We start from the raw sequence: 21393 nt of genomic DNA, 5'->3' as shown, positions 1-21393 counted from the left end.
GAGGTCTATGCTGTTGCAAAAACGTAGTGGGATCTTTGGCAACAAGAAGTGGTTGGCTTCTGTATCTGCTGTATATTGTTGGCTAGAACAAAAACATTAAATCAAATGCTACACTGGAGATGAACCTCTGGTAAAAAAAAAAAAAAGCAAGATCAGGTGAAAAAGTTCCATCCCAGAAATCCCTGTGGATGAAACACAGATTTTAAATTTATCTAATTGATGTAATTGTCTGTGTTTGTCCTGCAAATGCATCAAACAAAGCCTTTTTCACTGGAGGGAGAGACAGAGAAAGCTCTAGTCACTTACTGTGTCAGGCTTTTGGGCTTAATTAGTGAGCATTTGAATGTAGAAGGAAGTTGTAAGCAGTTGTTATGATACCCTAAAGTACTATTTCAGAATTCGATTTATATGTGGTATTTTAATTATGGCTCGTTGATTCAGCCTATTAATTAATCTTTGCTCTGTTCATGATCCATGGTGTTACGGTCTCACATGTGGGATGCTGGCCAACAACTGAAGACAAAGTATCTCAGTTAAAAATGGTGCTGAATACATCTAGCACTACATTTCACATCTCTCAAAAATGGAAGATCAATTAGGACAGTTTTCTTTTTTCTTTCCTTTACTTCATCGTTTGTGCATACGATTAATTGCCCAGAGTTCTACAGATCAGTAGCACAGCTGCCTACCTGTCCTACTTCCAAAAGCATGCCCGAGATGCAGCAGCTTGTGAGAGAAACAGAAAAGGTCACATCCCTTCGGGTTGCAGCAGACTAAGTTACTTAGAAATGCATTTTTTTTTATCAGCATAAACTATTTATTCCCTGGATTTTATAATGAGATCTTATTGATGCCCTACCACAGCTGGCCTGGGTTTGAAAGCTTTACCCTTTGAGCCAGAGGTAGTTCTGTGGTTTCCCCCAGCACAGCTCAACCTTCTTCCGAGCGGTTTTCTTGGTGGGTTTTCACGCCACTCCTGGAGCAGCAGCACAGCACGACCCAGACCCCCAGGTGTCAGTAGGGGTGGGCAGGAAAATGCTGGGCAGTTGCTGACCCTGTGGTACCTTGCTCCCTGTGTGATGCCCAAGGCAGCAGGAGAGCCTTGTCCTGACCCCCCAGCAGTGCTGGCTGAGGTCCTGCCATGTCCAGTCTTGGACAGCCAACTCCAGTTCTTTGTAAAAGAACTTTGTTTTGAATAAAAAACACTGGTTGTGTGACATAAAAATAAGCAAAGCCCTAACTGCAGTAATAAGGAAGAAAGTAGTCTCTTTTCCTGGGTGCAGGCGTTCCTATGAATGCAGGAGGGCAGAGAAGGCCTTTCCTTGAGAGGAGCCCGAGCTCAGCTCTGGCCGTGGCTGCCCCAGGAGCTGCAGGCAGGGAATCCCAGCCCAGGCTCTCACACCTGGGTCCCCATCCCTGCTCCTTTCAGCAGCACCTTGACGTGTTGGTGTCCTGTGCAGATCTGCTCCTCAAGACTGCTACAACTTGTTCCCATAGAGGGTGAGCAGAATTGATTTTCTCTAGTAGTATTTTTCTCAGTTATAACTGTACAAGAGTTTCAGGATTTAATTTGAAATTTGAGTCTTTGGTTACAAAAATGAGGGTAAGCATGTTACTGAAGTTTTGGTGTCCTAAAAATGCTTGTGTACATAACAGACCTACTGATAGAATAATCGAATCTGATTCTTGTATATTCTCAGTTTTTATTTAAAATTATGAAAGACACTCTTCTGTTTTATTAATCTGAATGGAGAGGACTTTTTGTATATTTCTGTGGTTTAGTTGGTTTATATTACCATATCTGCATTTACAATTAATTTCTCTGTCCTTTCTTCTTAATCTCAAATGAAGCCATGGCAGTCAGGTAGGCATATATTTTTTAACTGGTAAGATTTTTTTTTTAAGGGAATCACTGTACGTTGTTTTTTAGATGAACCTTTTTGTAAGCTTGTAAGCCAGTCATTGTCCAGAACTTTCATACTCCATGTTAAAAGGTACAGTGTGTGCTGGTAAAGCAGCACAGGCCTGCAGAGCCCCAGGTGACAGTGCTGTGCTCCTGGCACGGGCTGGGCTGAGCCCCGGGCTCTGAGCTGGCTCTGGGGACAGATGTGGCCCCCAGCACTGCCTGGAGACATGCTCCAGGTCCCACTGGGCAAGGGCCTTGTTGAGGTGCAGGACTCACAGATGACAACCATGTGCTTGGTTCCTGGGGAAAGGAACTGCCAAATTGCCTTAATCCAGTGATAAAAATCTCCCATGTTCATAAATGGTGAGAAAACTGGCCTTCCATGAGGCTGCACAGGAGCCGTAGGGGAGGCACTGCTCTCACTGGAAGCTAGGGAAATAATACAGAAAAGATCAGCAAGTGAGAAAAATCAATGCAAAGGCTTTTTTTATGTGCCTTCTCATAAAATACACCATTTAGAGTATGAAAAAATGCAAACTGTCTCTTATAAAAAATGTCAAGATTCTTCTTATCTTTTTATCTAGGGACCTAGAATTCTTGAGTTGACAGACCTTTTGGTTTCCTTTTTTCATTACAGTGAGATAGCATTTCGATATACGTAAGAATAGAAATGTTGATTTTTTGAGTAATTTTCTGACTACAAAATGCCCTAATGAAATGATGATGTGTTGTAATGTTTTCCTTCTTGTTCTTCATGGTATTTATAGTTGTTGATTTCACTCTGCTTTTCAGAACTCCTGTGCAGTGTGCTTGTCTGTAGTTTGCTATCTTCTCCTTTCAGTTGGTTAAAACCTACATTCAGTAATTAGTGAGAGCACTTAACTCTTATCACTTGCTAGAGAAAACATCTCAGGAATCATTTATTCACAGGTCTTGGCAAAAAAAAAAATTGTGTCATTTATTTCCAGCTACTGTGTCATGCTTTTTAATACCAGCTTTTAAAAACTAAACTTTATATAAACTTTTTATTATTTTCTTTCTAGTCAAAGAAAAAATTTTTACTTCTCTAGAAAGTGGAGATCCTGTAGCGAGTGAAGAATACTTTAAAATATTTTTTAAAAACTACTGACTTCTTGCTTGTCTCTAAGCAGTGGTACAGCTAATTCTGTAAAGGAATTGAAATACCAGAGGCCTCTTCCCCTGCACTGCTCTATTTGACAAGTCTAGACAGCCATGGACAAAATAAGAACATTGTCTTTTCACTGTTTTGTGTTTAAAGCAGAACTGGAACTAAGCCAGTGCCCCCATAACCAGTGACTGCAAATCCTCTGTGCTTTCTGATCCTGAGTGAGGACCCACCTTTGTTTAAACCTTCTGTGGGAAGGTGTGTTGACCATCCATTGTGAAAGGCTGCATAAAAACACAGTGCAGCTAATTTAATGTAACCTTATGGTCCTGGCTTAAATCACTAAAAGCCAGCACAGTCAATTCTATATTCAGAAGAGCATTTTTGTGAAGCCTTACAAGTTTATAATGAACCACTAAAACTTACTGTGAGTTGAAACTTGACATAAGGGGTTTCAAAACAAGAAGTAAAATCCTTACTTCCCTGGGGTTCACAGCAACATGTCAGAAGAAAAGCACCCTGTCAGGCTGTTGCATGAGTGTTTTCCTACCCATAGAGCAGACCTGCTTCGGGTTATTAATTTTGAATCCAGCAGGCACAAGGTCAAAAAGACGAAGCAGAGGAGCAGAGGATGCTGTCAGCCCCTGACAGCCCCTGCCTGGAAGTGCAGGATCAGAGGTGGGTTCTGTTCTCACGGTTGTCCTGCCTTCCAGAGGAAGCAGTCACTGGGCAAAATATGAAAAACAATCTGAGGGGTGGAGACCAGAGCCTTGGTGTGGTTGATAAGATGGCAGGTGAATGAGGATTGTCAGAATTACTGCTTTGGCCTTAGTTGGGTATAAACTAAATTGAAGTTCTTTGTATTGGTATAGCTGTTAATCCACAATTTGGCCTTTTTTCTACCCTTTCAAAACAGGGGTTCACTCTTCTTAAGTTTTCAAATACCCAAATGGCATTTTTTTGTTTTTACACAAATACGTTAATGTTTTAATTGTACCTTAGTTTTGGTAGGTGTAGATCTTAATTATATGTGTAGTAACAGTTCTGTGACAATTTGTAGTTAAAGTGTATTATTGTTAGACATTTAATTTGTAGCTATAAGTGAAATGATATTAGGGCAAGGCAGTAGATGCATGTTGAGGTATATTCAGGTTGGTTTCTGCAAGATCTCACTAGCCCCTGTGCTAGTGAAGGTTAGCTCCAGGGCTCCCAGTCAGCTGGGGGTGTGGGAAGGATCCAGAGCCAATCCTTAACTCTCCCACCAGCCCCATCTGAAAATAGCATTTCTGCAGGCGTACCTGTAGACCTCAGAATGAAACAAAACTGTTGATCTTCTCCCATGCAAAACTGTAACTTAGTTTAAAACCACCTGTTATCTGCTTGATCTTACATGACTGGTTCACCCTGCCCTGCAGTAGCATCCAGTGGCAGGAGGGGTGCTAGGCACCCACCCCTCAGAAGCTCCCAGCACCCTGGCACTTGATTCTGAGTTCCTTTTAATTCTTCAAGTATAATGCTTAGGTTGCGTCAGCTCACCTTCCCACACAGCCCCTGCTGACAGAGATGCTGGTGTGCACAGCATGAAGCTGGAGGAAAAACCCTCATCCTGCTGCCCCTCGAGCTGTGTCTGCTGGAGCCTCCACCCAGGGGTTCCCTGGCACGCTCCTGTGGCACCCAGGGTGACAGCAGCCTGCCCAGGGACAGGGATCTGCAGAAGGAGCAGCCACCTCCCAACCCACAGGGAAAACAAATCCTTCCTCCAGCCTCCTGAAATTTGTCAAAAGCCAAGGCAGGCTGGGAGAGGAATCTCAGCTCAGGAAGGAATCACAGGCTGTGTTACAAGTCTGCTGTCTTTGAACAGAGTCAGACATTATTCACCTGTTCCTAAACTACTGTATTTTGGGGCCTTTTATTTTATATAGTGAATATTCATGTTTTCATCTCATTACCCTTTGTAATCTAATGTAGCCCATAGCAACCTTAGCCATTGGAGACCAAATACAATTCAGAATTCTAAACTCTGTAAGCTCTGTCAGTCACAGGCTGAACTGCCCAGCCATGAGCAAACAGCAAGCCCAGTGTGGAAAGGGTTTGTGGTTCTCAGCAATCATTGCAGAGAAGTAACGACATTGTGGTCAGTCAATATACAGGTGGGCAATTGTTACCTTTATCACTGCTCTCCATTAATTATTATAATTATTCTTGTAGCTGTTGTATAGCAAAGATAGGAGCTGACTTTAGCAAGAGTTCACACCCACCTACAACGTTTGCTTTCAGATAAGTCTGCATGCACAGTAATCTCATTTATTAATCATTCTCTTAAAGTGACCTGGTCTTGTTTGTTGGTGCATTAGGCTGTCATGTAATTTACTGCTTGGACATATGTTTGTGTCTTAGATATCCTCTGTGTGCTATTTTTCTTAAGCAGACCCTCTGCACTGGCAGTATCTTGGGCTTGACACCTCTCACCAGGAGACAGGTTGAATCTCATTTAGCCTTGAAAGAGTGTTTCACCTTTGGAATTCTCTCTGGCCTGAGTCCTTGTTTAGTCTATAATCTATGTATTCCCTACCTTTGTATTTTGTCCCATGACCTTTTTTTACTCTAGTTGGCTGTGCAATGATACATGAATTTTTCTGGTCAGCCTGCTCTGCATGAAGCAAAGCCACTTCCAAATGCACCTGCTTGGTCCTTACCTTCTGCAGAGTCCATCCAGAGAACAGCTCTGCCTTTGGTTCCCAGCCCTGTGGGTGCCATTGTACACATCTCATTTGTCACCCTTTTTTAACTTAAAAAGGTCCAGAGTTACATTGGTGATACAGAAAGGTTAGCTCTGAAGCATACTGTAGACATGTATCTTCCAAAGAAGTCTCTTAAGCCAAAAAGCAACATGCCCAACATAAACCCATAAAAAAGATTCAGATAAACCCACTGTGTCATTAACCTTCCAGTTTTGTGCAGTGCCTGGAGTTCTGGCTGGGTCCTGTTTACCCTCCTTACCCTTTGCTGCTGGATTGTCCAGGTGACCCCTGGTTTTTGTCACCCCTGACTGGGGTGGTTGGTGTGATCACCATGGCGTCAGAGTAGCCTGTGCAAGGAGCAGCTGTTGAACACATTGTGCTTTAACTGCAGTGTTTGCAGGGCAGTGTTTGCCCTCCTGATTTGCCTTAAGTGAGATACATATCATGGCCAGTTAGCTCAGCAGAGCATCAGGAAGGCTTATTAGTATTTTGGTACATATGAAGCAGCTAATTTAATTCAAACAGTGATGTGTCTTATTACTTAGCTTTAACTGCTGCCTAAGATGAGTATGTGAAGATAAATTACATGGGGTCATTTGTTAGGAAGAGAACTGGGGAACCCAAACCTCCCTTTCAGAGTCAGGGAAATGCAAACTGCTAATTCACTTTGGAAGAAGAAACTAATGATCTGGAGGCTGACAAAAATTAGATGTCCTACTTTGATTGGTCAAATGAAATTTTACTGATCATGTACCAGCTCACACTAATGGTGATTTGGGACCTTGTCAATTAAAAATATCAAAATGCACTTACCTTTGGCCTTAGATATTTGGCAGCACCCAAAGCTTGAACTAGCAGCCTGTGTTCACAATCTGAAAGTGTGTCAGAGCTAATGATAAATTGGTCCATCATTTTCTTAAAAAATACAAAATTACTAAATAATTTTCTGATGAAGTGTGATTGGGATTTTTCCCCTTTTGAAGTCCTCTCTCAATATCATATGTAAATAGAAAGGCTTAAAAGTCAGAAAATGTTTAGTAAATGCAAGGGCTCATAACCAGGTTCAAAAATAAAACACACCAAATCAAAATTGTGTTTTCACCAATTCTTTTTAATTCTGTCTCGAATATCTTGCATTGGAAATAATTCAGTGATGGAAAATACGGTACAATTAATAGATGAGAACAAGTCTGTCAGCAGGAGCTATTCCCACTCCCTGAAACATCATGGAGTTGGCCTAAGTATCTGCATGTGAGTCTGGAAACAGGATGCACAGTTTCAGAATGACCTTTATTATACTAAAAAGATGACATTGCTTAATTTTTCCCCACTGTTGCCTGGTGGCTGTTGTCATACTTCCTCCAACACTGCTGGGAATGTCTTGCCCACAGGGAGCTGGATCCCCCCGGAGCAGCACCCACGCTCTCAGCCCCTGTTAGAACCTACACTCACCCATCTCAGTTACACATTTGATCTGTTCTTACACAAGAGTTCATTAGGAGCATTTTTCCTGACGGGAAATGCCAGTTAAGAAGACATTTATATACAGAGTATTGTTGGCTTGTGGTTCGAGTTAAGACGCCGCTGACAGGATGGTTGATGATGTCAGAAGACTTTTCACCCTGCAGCAAGCGTTTTTGTAAAGGTGTCCAGTCATCTTTGACAATACTTGTCAACAGCAGCAGGGCAATAATATTAGTGACACTCTTAATGGTTTATTTTCCCCAATCAGTTGCTAAGTACATCTCATCCTTGTTATCTGTAATACCAGTAGTTCATTGGACAGCCTGCTCCTTATTTACAGAGCTAGTTCACAGTTCTCAAAGTGTTTGGCTAAGTGCTGATAAAATTGAATATGATGTTGATGATGTTGCTTTAAGTAGTACCTTTTGGGAAGATTTATTCAGAAAACCCACCTGAAAATAATCCTGGTTAAATAAAATTAGTGTAATGGAAACAGTAATTTGTGAAGTAAGGTGGCAGAGAGCTAGAAGGAGCATCATGAGAAAAAATAAACCCCAAACAAGGGGAGATAAATAGTACAAGACTCTCCCATGTGTGAGAGCTGCAGCTCCAGAACTGCACATCTGTCCATCAGCCAAAGGCATAGATGGCCAAAGTATGTTTTACATCATTCTATTGGCTGGCATACACAGAGACTATTTTTGCTATTAGTTATTCAGCTAACATGACTGGTTAACATCCTAAATCTCAATTTTGCCACTGCTTTTAAACATGGCAGAAAAGTTGTTCCACATAAAATTCCTTGTTTCTGCATTTGTTTTTTTAAAAACATGTAATACAGTGTGTGTAAAAAAAAAAAAAGTCAGTAACCATGCTAAATACTAAAGTTAGGAAGTGTGTACAGTCCTAACTTCTCCATAGCACCTGTGTATGTCAGCATTGTATCTATTAATCATTTATATTCTGGCAGTACCTGGAGGCCTTCATCTGTTCTGTCATCATTTTCACATGAGCACTTGCTGTTCCTTCTCAAGATCACTGCTGCTGTACCTTGCACAGGGTGGATGGGGTTGAGGCAGAATGCTACAGAAAGGGAAGGAAAAGATCTAGTTGTGGCACAGAGAGCTGCTTCTCCCTTTTTCTCTGCCAGGGTCACAGTTCTGATGGTCAAGACTAAAATGCACGGACAGGAAGGTGACATGATGTACCACCTAGGAGATTAATACTGGAATTTTTAACTTTGGATTATTAGGTGTAGAGTCTGTAAAATTATTTTTATCAGATCTGCAGTTGTTTTTATCAAGCTTGTAATTGTTTATACAATTCATAGATCACACAACCCATTAACTACAATTATTAACTGAGTTTTGAATTAGGAACTGTGAGTTCCTCACTTTCCTGGAATGAGTGTGTTAAAAGAGGCTGGAGATGTCAGCAAAATAAAGCTATTTTAATGCACTTGATAGGAGACAATCTTGTGCTTTTAATGTCTTTTGGAAGGTGTGCATTCCATTTTTTGCACACACTCAAATTTAAATTTACGTTACCTGGCTTTTTCCAAGGCTTTTGATACAGTCCCCACAGCCTTCTCCTGGAGACACTGACTCATTATGGCCTTGACAAGTGGTCTGTGTTGGGTGGGGAACTGGTTAGCAGACCCTACCCAGAGAGTGAGAGTAAATAACTCCTCCTCAAACTGGCATCCAGTGACAAGTGGGGTCCCCAGGGATCAATACTGGGCCCAATGCTGTTTAACATCTTCCTAAGTGACCTGGATGTTGGGATCAAGAGCACCCTGATGAGGTTTGCTGACAACACCAATATGAGTGGAGAGGCTGACACTCTGGAAGGGAGAGCCACCCTCTAGGAGGACCTGGACAGACTGGAGGAGTGGACTAGCAGGAACCTGATGAAGTTCAATGGAGAGAAGTGTAAGGTCTTGCACTTGGGAGCATATAACCCAGGAGTGCAGTTCAGAGTGGGATCCACCTGGCTGGAGAGCAGCCCTGTGGAAAGGGACCTGGGGTCTTGGTGGATAACAGGCTCACCATAAGTGCACAGTGTGCTGCAGGGCACAGAAAGGAGGCTGAGCTGCATCAGCAGGGGCATCACCACCAGAAGTCATCATCCCGCTCTGCTCGGCGCTGGTCAGAGCTGGAGCGTTGTGTTCAGTTCTGGGCCCTGCTGTGCTAAAAGGAACGGACAGGCTGGAGAGGGTCCAGAGAAGGGCCACAAGGATGATCAGGACTGGAGAACCTTCCATATGAGGAGAGGCTGAGAGAACTGGGTTTGTTCAGCCTGGAGAAGAGAAGGCTTCAGGAAGACCTTATCACCATGTTCCTGTCCTTAAAGGGTGGCTTCCAAGAAGATGGAGACTCCCTGTTTACAAGGAGTCCCATGAAGAGACAAGGGGTCACAGACACAAGTTGCTCCAGGGGAGATTCCAACGTGACACAAGAGGTAAATTTTTCCCCATGAGGACAGTTCAACATTGGAACAGTCTTCCAAGGGAAGTGGTGGATTCCCCCATATTGGACAGTTTTAAGTCTCAGCCTGACAGGGTGCTGAGCCACCTCACATAAGCTATAGTAGTACCTACAAAGGTTGGACCAGGTGATCCTTGAGGTCCCTTCCAACCTGGCATCCTATGCTTCTGTGATTATTATTGAAATGAGACTGTTATTTCAAGGAAGCAAGGGAGAAGTGGGGTTGAAACGAAGGAAGAAAGGAGGTAAGTTGTGAAGCCGCCATGGAGAGAACACAAAGTTCATGGTCAGGTAGAAGTGTTGATTATTAGCACACTTGTACCTCATTTGGCCCGTTGAAGTTGGTGGAAATATTTTCCAGTTTCTTGAGTACCATCTTGAGTCTGTGCTGGAAGCAGTCAAACGTGTTGTGTCTCTGTGTCCTGCCTTTCTGCAGCACCTGCTGTGTCAGCTCTGCTGGCAACTGTGGGGCCTTGGGCAGCTCCATCACTGCAGGGAGGCAGGAGCACAGCCCAGGACTGCCCTCAGGGACAGGGGCTGCCCTCAGGGACAGTGCTGTGGGCAGGACTGTCGGCTGGGGAGCAGCTCGGAGGCTTTGGGCATTTTCCATCTGCCTTTGAGTTTTGCAACATCTGTCTGTCAGGGCAGCACCAGAATCACCAGCCTGGCTTCCTGAAAGGCTTGTGTCCTCTCTCCATTGCTTCTATTGACTGGTTTTAAATCCCATCACCTGATGGGAAGGCATCTGAATGGGGCAGCAGTATGTAAAAGACCTGAGTATCTGCAGGGAAAATCCTTTCTAAGTGCTCCAACCAAGTAAAAGCTTCAGAGTTCACAAGAAGATGGTTCCATTCTGGAAGCAGTTGCACTATTTTCATTCCCTTGTTCATTTAACTGTAGGATGATGGAGACAAGTACTGGAGTGTGTTGTTTGAAAAGGTTTATTCTGGAATAGTATTCACTCAGCAGTATGTTGCATGAAAGTTTATTTAGTGACAGTCTTGTTCCGGAAACCTCTAACACAGGTTTTATCTGCAAAAAGCTATTTAAGATAAATGGCATATAATAAACTAACCATCCTGTCCCCAAAACACAAGAAATATTCCCTTTCAGCAATTCTGAGTCTTATTTAGCAAAAAGCTATTTAAGATAAATGGCATATAATTTTCAGCAATTCTGAGTCTTATTTATCTGTGGTCACTTTTTGAGCCCACTGACAAGAGAAGTCTGCATATGCCAAAGTATTTGTGGGCCTTCTAGAGCATGAAGGAGGAGAGAGAATAGTTTTCCTTATTTTGGGGGTGTGTATCTAGCGTGGATTTTTGGTTCCATCTCTGCCAGCGAGATGGGACTTGCAGAAGCCAGAGGGGGATGGTGGGGAGGGGAAGCCTCTTTCATTGGAGAGCAGCAGGACAGAAGGCTCCATGCTCAGGCTGGAGGAAGGATGCTGCCTTATCAAAAGAAGAACCTGCCCCACTTTATTGTATTAAATTATTACCTACAGACCATTTTGTCTGGGTAACTTCTGCAGCATTTATTTTCCTCTCTGTCCCAGCCATTAGAAATCTGATTTGTCAAAGATTTGTAAACTACAGTAACTTCTTGACTGAGTGATGAGCGCTAAAGACCTTGAAAAATTGGCAGAAATTTTCACCCTGTGAGAAGGCTAAGATCAATAAAGCAAATTGATAAATACCATTTCACAAAAGATAGGCTCTCGGATGAAATGCTCTAGCACATAGCAGTAACAGATCATTCCAGGTTTGGAACATCATACTTTAAAAGCCATACAGTTAATGCTGTAAAACAAAACATTATGTGAAATGTGATTGATTGTTATACCTTGTGTCATAAAAAGTAGCTTCAGTTATGTGGGGTCCTTGAGTAACTAAAGAAAGAGGTTACCAGAAAAAGTCAACCCTTAAATTGCAGACAAAGAGCTTCTACTACCAATAGTATTACATCATCAAAGTATTTCACAGACACTCAGAAATAAGCTGTACTTCTGTATGTCAGTGAAGCAGCAAATTGAATTCTCATAATATGTTTTGAAAATGAGTCTTGTTAGGTTTGATGAGGTGGAAAAGGTACTGAGATCACTGGTTTGTTCCAAGACATTCAGTAGGCTTTTCTTGGATGTTTGCCATGGCTAATCTTTTTAATGGCAGTGTAGCTTGTAAACCCATTTGGTAGAAAGCTGTGTGTCTCAGAGTATCACACCAAGTAGGGTGGTAAATAAGTTTCTCTTCAAGCATGCAGACCCTTTTGTTACAATACCAGAAATTTTATTTGAACACCCTCATCAGGAAAATCTCAGTATTTGCTTTATTTCAGTGATGAGCAGAATAAAATGCAAATGACATTTTAGATACACCCACGCATACATATGTAGATAATATGCACCAGCCTTTCCGGTTTTGTTAGAAGACATTTATCAAAGACAACTTTCAATTCATTCAGGCCCAATAACCAAGAAATTGAGCCTGTCACAAACCCTATGAATTTCTGCAAACCTCCTTTTGGCTGCTTACCCAGGCCATTTTGAAACAGTCTGAAGAAACCTGGGCCTCACAGCACGATGAGCCATCATCCAGTTCAAAGCTCTGTCTTACTAACCTAGTGAGAACAGTTGGAGGAAATGAGGAAACCTTGTGCTTCAGCTTCCTGACAGTTGGACCTGAGGCTGCCTCTTCAGGTGCTTTAGACAATTTCAGCCTGGGGGCTTATACAGGCACATTGAGTTAACTTATTGTAGGCTGTTCTGTGGGTTAAAATAAACATTTTCTGTTGCCTTTTACAGCTAAGTTAGAACACACTGGAGATCCCATGCACATTTGTAATGACCCCAGATCATAGCTACCATTTAATCACCTTCTATTCAAGATGCCTTTACAAAATAATTTACTTTTTGCTAACACAGCTTCATATAAAGGTACAGAATCTTGTGTAGTCAGCATTGCTTTCCTTAAACTACATTCCTAATTCCCTGGTTCTGAAGAAATCCCCTGAAAAGCCTGCTTTCTTGTTATCTCTTCCATCTAAGGCTTCTGTCTGCCTTAGAGAATCCGTACAGGTGGGGTTTGTGTACAGCTGCAGAGATCCCAGTGCTCTGAGCCCTGTTTCCTGTTAAATTATTCCAGGATAGCTCTCCTTACGAGGATCCTGCGAAGAAATCCCATGAGATTAACCTTTTTTTCTCCCTAGGTTTCCTCTTTCATCTTCTGCTTATTAATTTTCCAGTCATAGCCAAGAGCTTACTCTGTACTTGAGTTGTTTACCTGATTTTCATACTTCCATGTAGATAAGTAGTCTTTAAACACTCTCACATGCAACAGTGCAAGGTAGGAAGTGAGACATTTGAAGGTGTATGTGTCTGAACATGTTGTAGCTGTGAGGGATTGTAGCTGTGAGGAGAGAGAGAGAGAAAAAGCACGAGAAAGGAAGGGGGAGGAGAAAAGAAAGTTAAATATTTAAGCATGAGAGGTGTCTAAAAGAGCTGCTTTTTGCCAGTTGAAGTTTTTAGTGTGGTGATTTGAGCCAGGGGTTGCAGGCTGCTCTGCCAAGCGTGGTGATGGTTGTGACTGGTGTGTTTGCAGTTACCCGTACAGCGAGGACTCCAGCCAGGGAAAGCAGTACATGAACACGAGATGTCCAGCCTGGTGTGACAGAATCTTGATGTCCCACTCAGCCAAGGAGCTCATTCTGAAAGTAAGTACAGACCTGCAGCCACCCCCTGCCTCCACCTTCTGTTTGTCTTCAGCAGAGGTAGGTAGGGCTGGTTCACTTCTGCCTCTCCTGGCACTTTCCGTTCCCTGTAGCAAGCACTCGCCAGGCTGGAGGCAGTGTGCCAGGGCAGTGACAGACTTCTGTGCCTCCAGGGCCTTCCACCCCAGAACCTGGCTCTGTCCCACCTGACCCATTGGCACCTTTCACCAGTGCTTCTTTTGCTGCATGAGCCGCCCACATTGGCTGCCTGTCATCCCTCCTGTGCCACTTCTCTACCTGTCATCGCTGCACAGCACTGGGCACCTGTGCCAGCTTTAAAGAACAACAACAGTAGGAAGCCTCCATCAGCCCCCCAGTCTAGACCACTATACCATAAGGAGCAGTTCTGCTCTTGCTAAGGACTCAGCTCAGCTGCAGACAACAGTAACTAGGAAGTGCTGCTGGCTGAGGAGTAACAACATGGAAAGAAAAGCCTGTGTAGCAGCAGTGTGAGGTTACAAACGTGGTACGTTCAGGTTCCCTCTGTTGCTGATGGTGAGAACTGGATTTCCCAAGAATATGTCAGATCCTAGATGGGCCAGATCTACCACTGTCCCCTGGGTGAAGGCAGAGTGTCCAGCAGAGGGGCTTCTAACTTTAGAATACCAGTTAAGTGTCTAAAGTTAGTCATTCTGCAGCTTTAAAAATATGGTGGTGCAACATTTTTAGAACATGAATTTCCTCTTAAGATTGTAGTGTATAAAGGTAAGATAAAGTTGCTGATGCCCTGTCCAAGGTTAAATGACCTAACTATAGTTCAGGAGCCTTCCAGATCTCCCTTTCTCTTGCTTTCTCCCTGCTGACTCTGCTCTCTTGCTGTCCCTGGGAGCCCTGCAGCAGGTCGGGTGCCTCTTGCACTGCTCTGTGCTCCCCCCGGGTGCTGCTCACCCTGCTGGGGGGACCTGTCCTGTTCACTCTGGCAGTCAGTTGTTCTGAAGGCAGAACAGGTCAGGGAATCGGGGTGTGATCTGAGAAGATCCTACCCATGCCTCACTGCTCTGAGCTGGGTTTTCCCTGCTGTGTTCCCCGTGAGCACTGTGCGCGAAGGGTCCTGTCCAGCCCTCCTGCTCTGGGGTCACCTGCAGGCCAGGCTGTCACACCTAACTTACCAAACCTAACACTGCCCAAAGCCCCCTCTCCATCTCTGTGCTCTGTGTAGCTAATGCAACTTAATGGGAGTGAACTGCAGGAAATATTCTTGGCAAATAAATCCATATTCTACAGCTTTTTGGCTTTTTTTTCCATTTAAATTAATGAAACCCTTGAAACTTGCTCTCCTGAAGTTTATAACCTTCTGTTTCTCATCAGGATTATTTATCTCATTATTAGACTGTTTGCTTTGCAGTATATAACTCACTGAAAGGCTGAGAACATTTTTTCCATAGCTGCTCAAATTTCAGTTTGATGTACTTCTCTCACATTTTAATGTGTAGAATCTGTGTGATATCTTGAAGTTTCACCCAGAATTTTAGACCAAGTACTGCAGTATATGATATTTTAAATTGTCAAGCTAAGAGGAATATAGTAAAATAGTAATGTCAAAATCAATGTTATTTGATCTTCTTAGGCAGAAGTATTGTACGAAAAGTGAGACTACCCAAAATACTACAGATCATACTTGGCGCCCGTGAAATTCCTAAAGAACAAAGGTTTAAAACCATGGAAAGGGTGGCCAATGAGGGAAGAATTTTTTTTTAAGCTATGAATAAGGAGATAGAAGTGTACACAAAGGCTTGAAGAGTGTAAACAGTACAGAGGGAAAGGAATTATTTCAGATTATCTAGGGGGTATAACTTGGTTATAATGGGAGAAAATTAAACAAAGGAAAACAAAGAGCATTAAAGAAATTTGTGATTGTGAGGTCAATTAGCCCAACTCTTAGTCTCCAAGAAACACAAACCCAGTCAGTTGGATCACTCAAAGATTACATTTTTAAAATGCATATAATTTTGTCTCTGCAGCTTTGCATTTGCAAATTCTGAGCATGCAGCTTGGGACGTCCCCAGAAATGCTCGTGCAAAATTACAGGTGTAGATGAGGCCAAGCTGGCCTGGTGGTTAAACTCAGTGGGTCTGTACCAATAAAGGAGTTAGCTTGTACAACTCAAAACCAAACTCTAATTCTGGCCCACAGAACTTAATGAAAATATTTAGTAGAAAAGAATGCTGAGCTGATAGAGGAAAGGGCAGAATGACCTTACAAGTGTTTTGTGGTTCCACAGGGTAAGAGTGTTGGCCTTGCCATTGAGAATGTGTTCTATTGCAGAGAGCTTTGGAGGAAGTAAAAATAAATTTTAATTAACTGATTACAACGTGACAAATCCTTAAAATATAAACACACATGAATGTTTAAGGATTTCTTTAGCTGTAGCTAGCTATTGAATATGCAGGTAATTTTTTTGCTGCATTATTTTTTCTTACAGGCAAATGAATATTTTTCTGTCTTAGCAATTCTATATTTTCTTTTAAAAAAACAAACTTGCAGTAAATCTGCATTTTAATCCTGTGCAAAGAAAGGATAGTATGCACAAATTGCCACAGTTACAGTGTGCTGAGGCACACAGTAGGCATTACAGATTGTACAGACATGGGGCTGTAAACAGCTCTCATGCAACATCATCGATCATGCCACGGTCGGTTACCTCACCATCATGTTATTTTATGCTTCCTGAGCCCTAAACCACCAAAGGTTGCCCACTGCTGGGGAGCTGCGTTGATGCCTGATAGCATGAAGTAATGAATGCTCAGCCAAGTGTATATTGTTTCTGCTTGTGCACCACTGTAATTTGTTTATCTGTCTAAAGATTATGCAGTTGAAAATCCACAATTTTATGCTGCCTTTGTAAATTACCAAGTCGCTTTTGATGAATGTATCCCCACTTCCGATGGTGGTGGCATTATGATCTTGAAATATTGGAAAGTGCTCATGCATACAATGCAGAAGGTTATGGTTTTATATTTTTGGCAGACAACCGTGCTATCAAGTAAATCTGACCTTAAGCTTCCTTACTGCATTAAAGATAATTCAGTTTTAACTTTATAGTCTTAAATGCTACTGTTTATATAAAGTTATTGCCCAGTCAAACTTGACTGATTACAGATGGGAAAGTCTTGACTGTTTCATACAAAACAAATTAGTGCGGCCAACTAGTTTAAAGCAGACCTGTTGTTGTATTAGGGACTTGAGAGTGTGCAGATTTAATTAGCTTATTGGAATGGTCTTAGCATAGTGAGAAATTGTATTGTATGGCAATGTATTGGTATTTATTCCTGAAGTGCTGTGCTCAGAGAATTAGAAGATCCTCAAAAATTGTGTTTATTACAAATGGCAGAAAGATGAGTACCTTTTGTTATTCACGAAGCTACCAGTGGTAAAGAAGTCAGTGTATAAGGATAAAGTTCAGAAGGAACTAATAATAGAGACTGGAGGAATGCCATCTGTCATTTGCTGATTTTCTTAAAATCAATTAATGCATTTGATGAAGAAAAGTATCTCATAGAAATGGCTGAAATTGTACTCATAAACTGTAAATAATTAATTCATCTCACTGAACACTTAAGATCACCTGTATGATGAAGTAAATGCTCTTACAGAGCCATATGGATGGTATGTAATTTGAAGCACAACATGAATCACACCTAATTCCCTGAAAAAGGTGAGTTGTTATTTAAAAAGCACCATCCAGATGCGCTGCGTTTCAGCAGGCAAAGGCTGGAGGGCAGGGGGGCTGGACCCCTCCGCCCCAGCCTCCCAGGTGCTGCCACTGGCACTGCCTGAGCTCCCAGGAGGCAGCAGATACACTCATCTCCTGAGTTCTTTCACATGGAAAACTGCACAAGTCACTGCAGCCAGTACTGGACATAAAAATTCAATGGGCTTTCTCTGGAGGAGCCAAGCAAAGATGTGTTCATACCACTTCATGCAGAAGCTCCTTTCAACTACTTGCATACATTGCTTCCATTTTTAATCTTTTTTCCTGTAGTCTGGAGAGTACTTGAGCTGACTGATGTTTTCTTGTGTTGTGTTTTGTTTTTTTAACTAGTCAGAAAATGATGAGAAGATAGTAATATATGACCACATTGGGCCAAATGTCTGCATGGGGGATCACAAGGTAATTAAACATTTTAGTAGTGTATCTTCTGGAGTTTTTTTTATTAGGAAGGAGAATGTATGCACTAGTTTACGTTAATTTTGTGTTTGAGTCAACTATATCTCTGTCCTTTTCCTAAAGCCTTGAGAATATTTAAAAGTTGAATTCATCTGAGATCAGCCAGTATGTTAGAGACTTGTATGATACCACAAAAGAGCAGGGTGACGTGTGCTAGAACGAAGGCACCACACGGGGCGACTGAAGAGGAGCAGCTGTCTGGGCACTTGGGGCTGTTCTTGTAGAACAGAAGTATTTTCATTGGATTACCAAAATCGCTTCCAAAACATAGCTGCAATTTATTGGGTGCCTGGCTGCTTATTAGTACAAGAACATCTTGGCAGTTCCCTATTCAAGTGAGGAAAAGGATGTAGAATTACATGTATACCAGTTGTGAAAATGAAGAAAAATACCTAAATTTTAGAATCTTCTCTGCTGAAGGTACCAGAAGGAAAGCTATAGAAATACAGCAAAACTGAGTATTTTCTTCTGTTGAAAAAAAACTGATCAAGGAGTTGGGGGTAACCTCTGAAAGCCTGTATAAAACCCACATAAAACCTATATAAAAACTCAATGAGGAACCTGCAAAACCCTCTAAATGGTACAACACTGGTCACAGGTCAGTCCCAGAGAGAGTGCTCAGGCTCCTGAGTGGTAATTCAGTGATGGGTCGTGGGTCTGTGTGCATGTATTTGCACACACATCCAAATTCATGGTCAGAATTCTTATGAAACACTATTGCTTTTCTGAGAAGAAGGTACTTCAGATATTTGGTACAGAGTCACCCAAATCTGATTTTAAAATACAGACATTTACTAACTTCTCCAGTAAAATGAAAAGGTCAGTGTGTCAGCAGCCAAGGACAGTTGTTTCCTTTCTCACCAGTGTACTTAAAATTATTTCTTTTGCTGTGGCAGTTTCAGTGGAGCTAATTCTGTGATAAAAGGGAGTTGGGGGCCGGATCCTCTTCCCAGAGAAATCAGTGGCAAATTCTGCCTTAGGTTTCAATGGGAGCAGAGATCTGTAAGGGGATGATTTAGACCTCTTGTGCATTTTGTCATTAGATTGATGCAAAAAATTGTATCATTTTGCTTCCAATTGTAGAGGCATTTTTGTGTTTGCTACTGACTGTAAAAAAACTTGAAATGTTTGTGTTTCAAACGTGTAACTTGTGTTTTTCCCTGACTTGCTGCAGCCTGTGTTCCTGTCCTTTCGAATAGCTGCTGGGGCAGGTAAACCTATTGCAAATGTGCACAAGTGTTGTGTCGTGCAGTGATGTGGTGGTAAATATCATTTTTTTTTCCTTTACGTTTATATTTTCTACATCATTTCCCCTGTGTTTATTTTTCTTTTTTTAAAAAAATGCCAATTCTGCGACAGGAAAAAGATGCCTACGGAACGAGAAGATCTTCCGGGAAACCACGCTGTAGCCAGGGGAAGGAGCACACTCTGTATCCTGAAATGCATCATCCCAACAACTGTCCTGATAAATCCAGCCCCGAGTGCCACCTTTTTAGACTGCTGATCGTACACTATGCTTCAGCATCTGGACTCTGTTTTTGAGAACAGCCTCACATACCTCACTGTCTTGTATGTTCATGTGACATCAAGTAGAAATGTGGAATTATTTTTTATATATATATGTCACAATTCTGTTGCCAAAACTCTAAATAGACAGCAGAGATGTTATGTATTTTAGATTTCACAACTTTCAACCTTTAATAAGTGTTTGTCAATGTGGAAAAGCTATTTCAGCATACTATAAACTTTTAAAGGTGTCATGCCTAACATTATATATCTTTACCACTTCGGGGTTTTGTACATTGGATTGTATAGATAGAGATATTGATGGTTTTAAATGGTATTTTCTTTGTTGACCAAGGCTTATTATTATGGTTTGTGTTTTAGTTTTAGTGTTTTGTTTTTCATTTTTATAATTTTTTTTCTCATGTTATTTACTATACTGCCATGTTACATGGTTTTTGAATCACACAGCAGCTGCTTTCTATACATACATATATGTGTGTGTATATATATGTATGTATGTGTATATATACACAGATATATAAATAATTTATAAACCTGACCAAAACTTACGCTAAATATACTTTCCAATATAAATGCTTGAGAGTGCCATATCAGCAGTTAGTGTTGGAGTCTTAGCAGGTTTAGTTAAGTGTACATCAACAACCAACATTTATACAATAAATAATATATAGCAGTGCCATCCTGGATACAGATATATAGCATACTATATAGCACATATATTAGCGGTTTCACTTTGTTACTCCTATAATCCCTTCTTTCTATCTAATATTAAGGATTGAATGTGAAGTTCTTAGCTAGGTTTGGCTGTAACTTTCCAGACTTTTGTAAACTGTTTTTGTCCGTCTTTTGTTACTGTTTTATGGTGCCAAGTATTCTATATTGAAACAATGACAACATGGGAGAAGAAAATAATAGTCTGCTTCAGGTAGCAACTGTATTGGACACAGACTGTATTTATACAGTGTTAAAGAAAAAAAAAAACAAAGAAAAAAACAAAAACCTACTGTAAATTTTCCTGGTTAGTAGCTCAGTGCAGCCTACAATATAATCTTGTACGAACATTTTTCTCCTACCACTAAATACAACATTAAAAGGTGATTAGGGAGTCTGTTGATGAAACACAAATGTATGTTTTATTGATTTAATTTAGAACACTACAGAGTTCATGGACTGCGTGATGGCATTAGATTGATGCTTGATTTTGGTATAAATCACTACCATTGGAATGATTTGGTGTCCGCCTGCAGGACGGATTCTCAGCAGTACAGGTTGATGTGAAGTGCTGTTGCCCAGGGGTGTCTGCAGCTCTGTATTGTTGTTGTGCCATGTTGCATTATAACCACACAGTAATTCTATTTAAGCAAACTCAACTCATAACTTCGAAGGCCTTTAGAAATGAGTACTCTGGTTCTCAAGCAATAAAACTGATCATGGTGAATGTGGCTGTGTCTGTCCCTTTAGCTTGCGCACTGGGGATTACAGGGAAATTATTAAATGGTCACATTTGTTATTAATGTGTTACCTTTTAATCTCCTGCCAATTAACAGGGTTATTTTTCACAGGAAAACCTGCAGAAAGAATGCAGCTTTGGTGTTAATCAAAACACAATAGGAGCCGTGGCAGAGGCGTTTAGGAGCTCGTGTTGGAGGCTAATGCTGGGAGCCACAGCTTTATGAGCTAGTCATGACAGGCCGGTCCCCACAGCTCAGTAACTGTGCCACCATCAACTCCTTCGTCATTAGCTCTGGGGATTTTTTTGGGGGAATAAATAAAAAATATTCAGCCTTTTCCAGCTCCGGGTCAGCTTCACTTACAGGTAACTCCGCAGAGCTGCGAACCGCGAGACCATCAGCGGCCCTGGCCGTCAGAGGAAGCAGGCACAGGTGACCTGCCCAGGTAATTTGCTGGAAGAGTCTCAAATGTCACCCTCAGAAATTCATAAAACGCAGCTTCGGCATTTCGCCCGATCCCGGAGGGGCTGCCTGGGACGAGCGCGGACACGGGGACACCCTCCGTGGGGGGAACAGACACCCTCCGTGGGGGGACAGGCACCCTCCGTGGGGGAACAGACACCCTCCGTGGGGGGGACAGGCACCCTCCGTGGGGGGAACAGACACCCTCCGTGGGGGGGACAGACACCCTCCGTGGGGGGGGAACAGACCCCTCCCTGGGGGAACAGGCACCTTCCGTGGGGGGACAGGCACACTCCG

The 21393-nt window shown here is 42.1% G+C and overlaps 1 protein-coding gene across 1 annotated transcript in view; it reads left to right on the top strand.

Annotated features, from left to right (window-relative positions):
- The window catches only part of INPP5A (inositol polyphosphate-5-phosphatase, 40kDa), a 198818-nt gene extending 178197 nt beyond the window's left edge, over nucleotides 1–20621 (top strand). Inside the window, exons 13-16 of the mRNA XM_009997546.1 lie at nucleotides 13320–13431; nucleotides 17531–17599; nucleotides 18831–18918; nucleotides 19016–20621. Coding sequence (XP_009995848.1) covers nucleotides 13320–13431; nucleotides 17531–17599; nucleotides 18831–18911 — 262 coding nt within the window. The 3' untranslated portion in view covers nucleotides 18912–18918; nucleotides 19016–20621. The remainder of the gene's footprint in view (nucleotides 1–13319; nucleotides 13432–17530; nucleotides 17600–18830; nucleotides 18919–19015) is intronic.
- The last annotated feature ends 772 nt before the right edge of the window (nucleotides 20622–21393 follow it).

Source organism: Chaetura pelagica, unplaced genomic scaffold (genome assembly GCF_000747805.2).
Source record: "Chaetura pelagica isolate M959 unplaced genomic scaffold, ChaPel_1.0 scaffold185, whole genome shotgun sequence".
Classification (NCBI taxonomy): Eukaryota; Metazoa; Chordata; class Aves; order Apodiformes; family Apodidae; genus Chaetura; species Chaetura pelagica.
The sequence above is the reverse complement of the archived record's forward strand: the minus strand, read 5'-3'. Positions and strand labels throughout refer to the sequence as shown.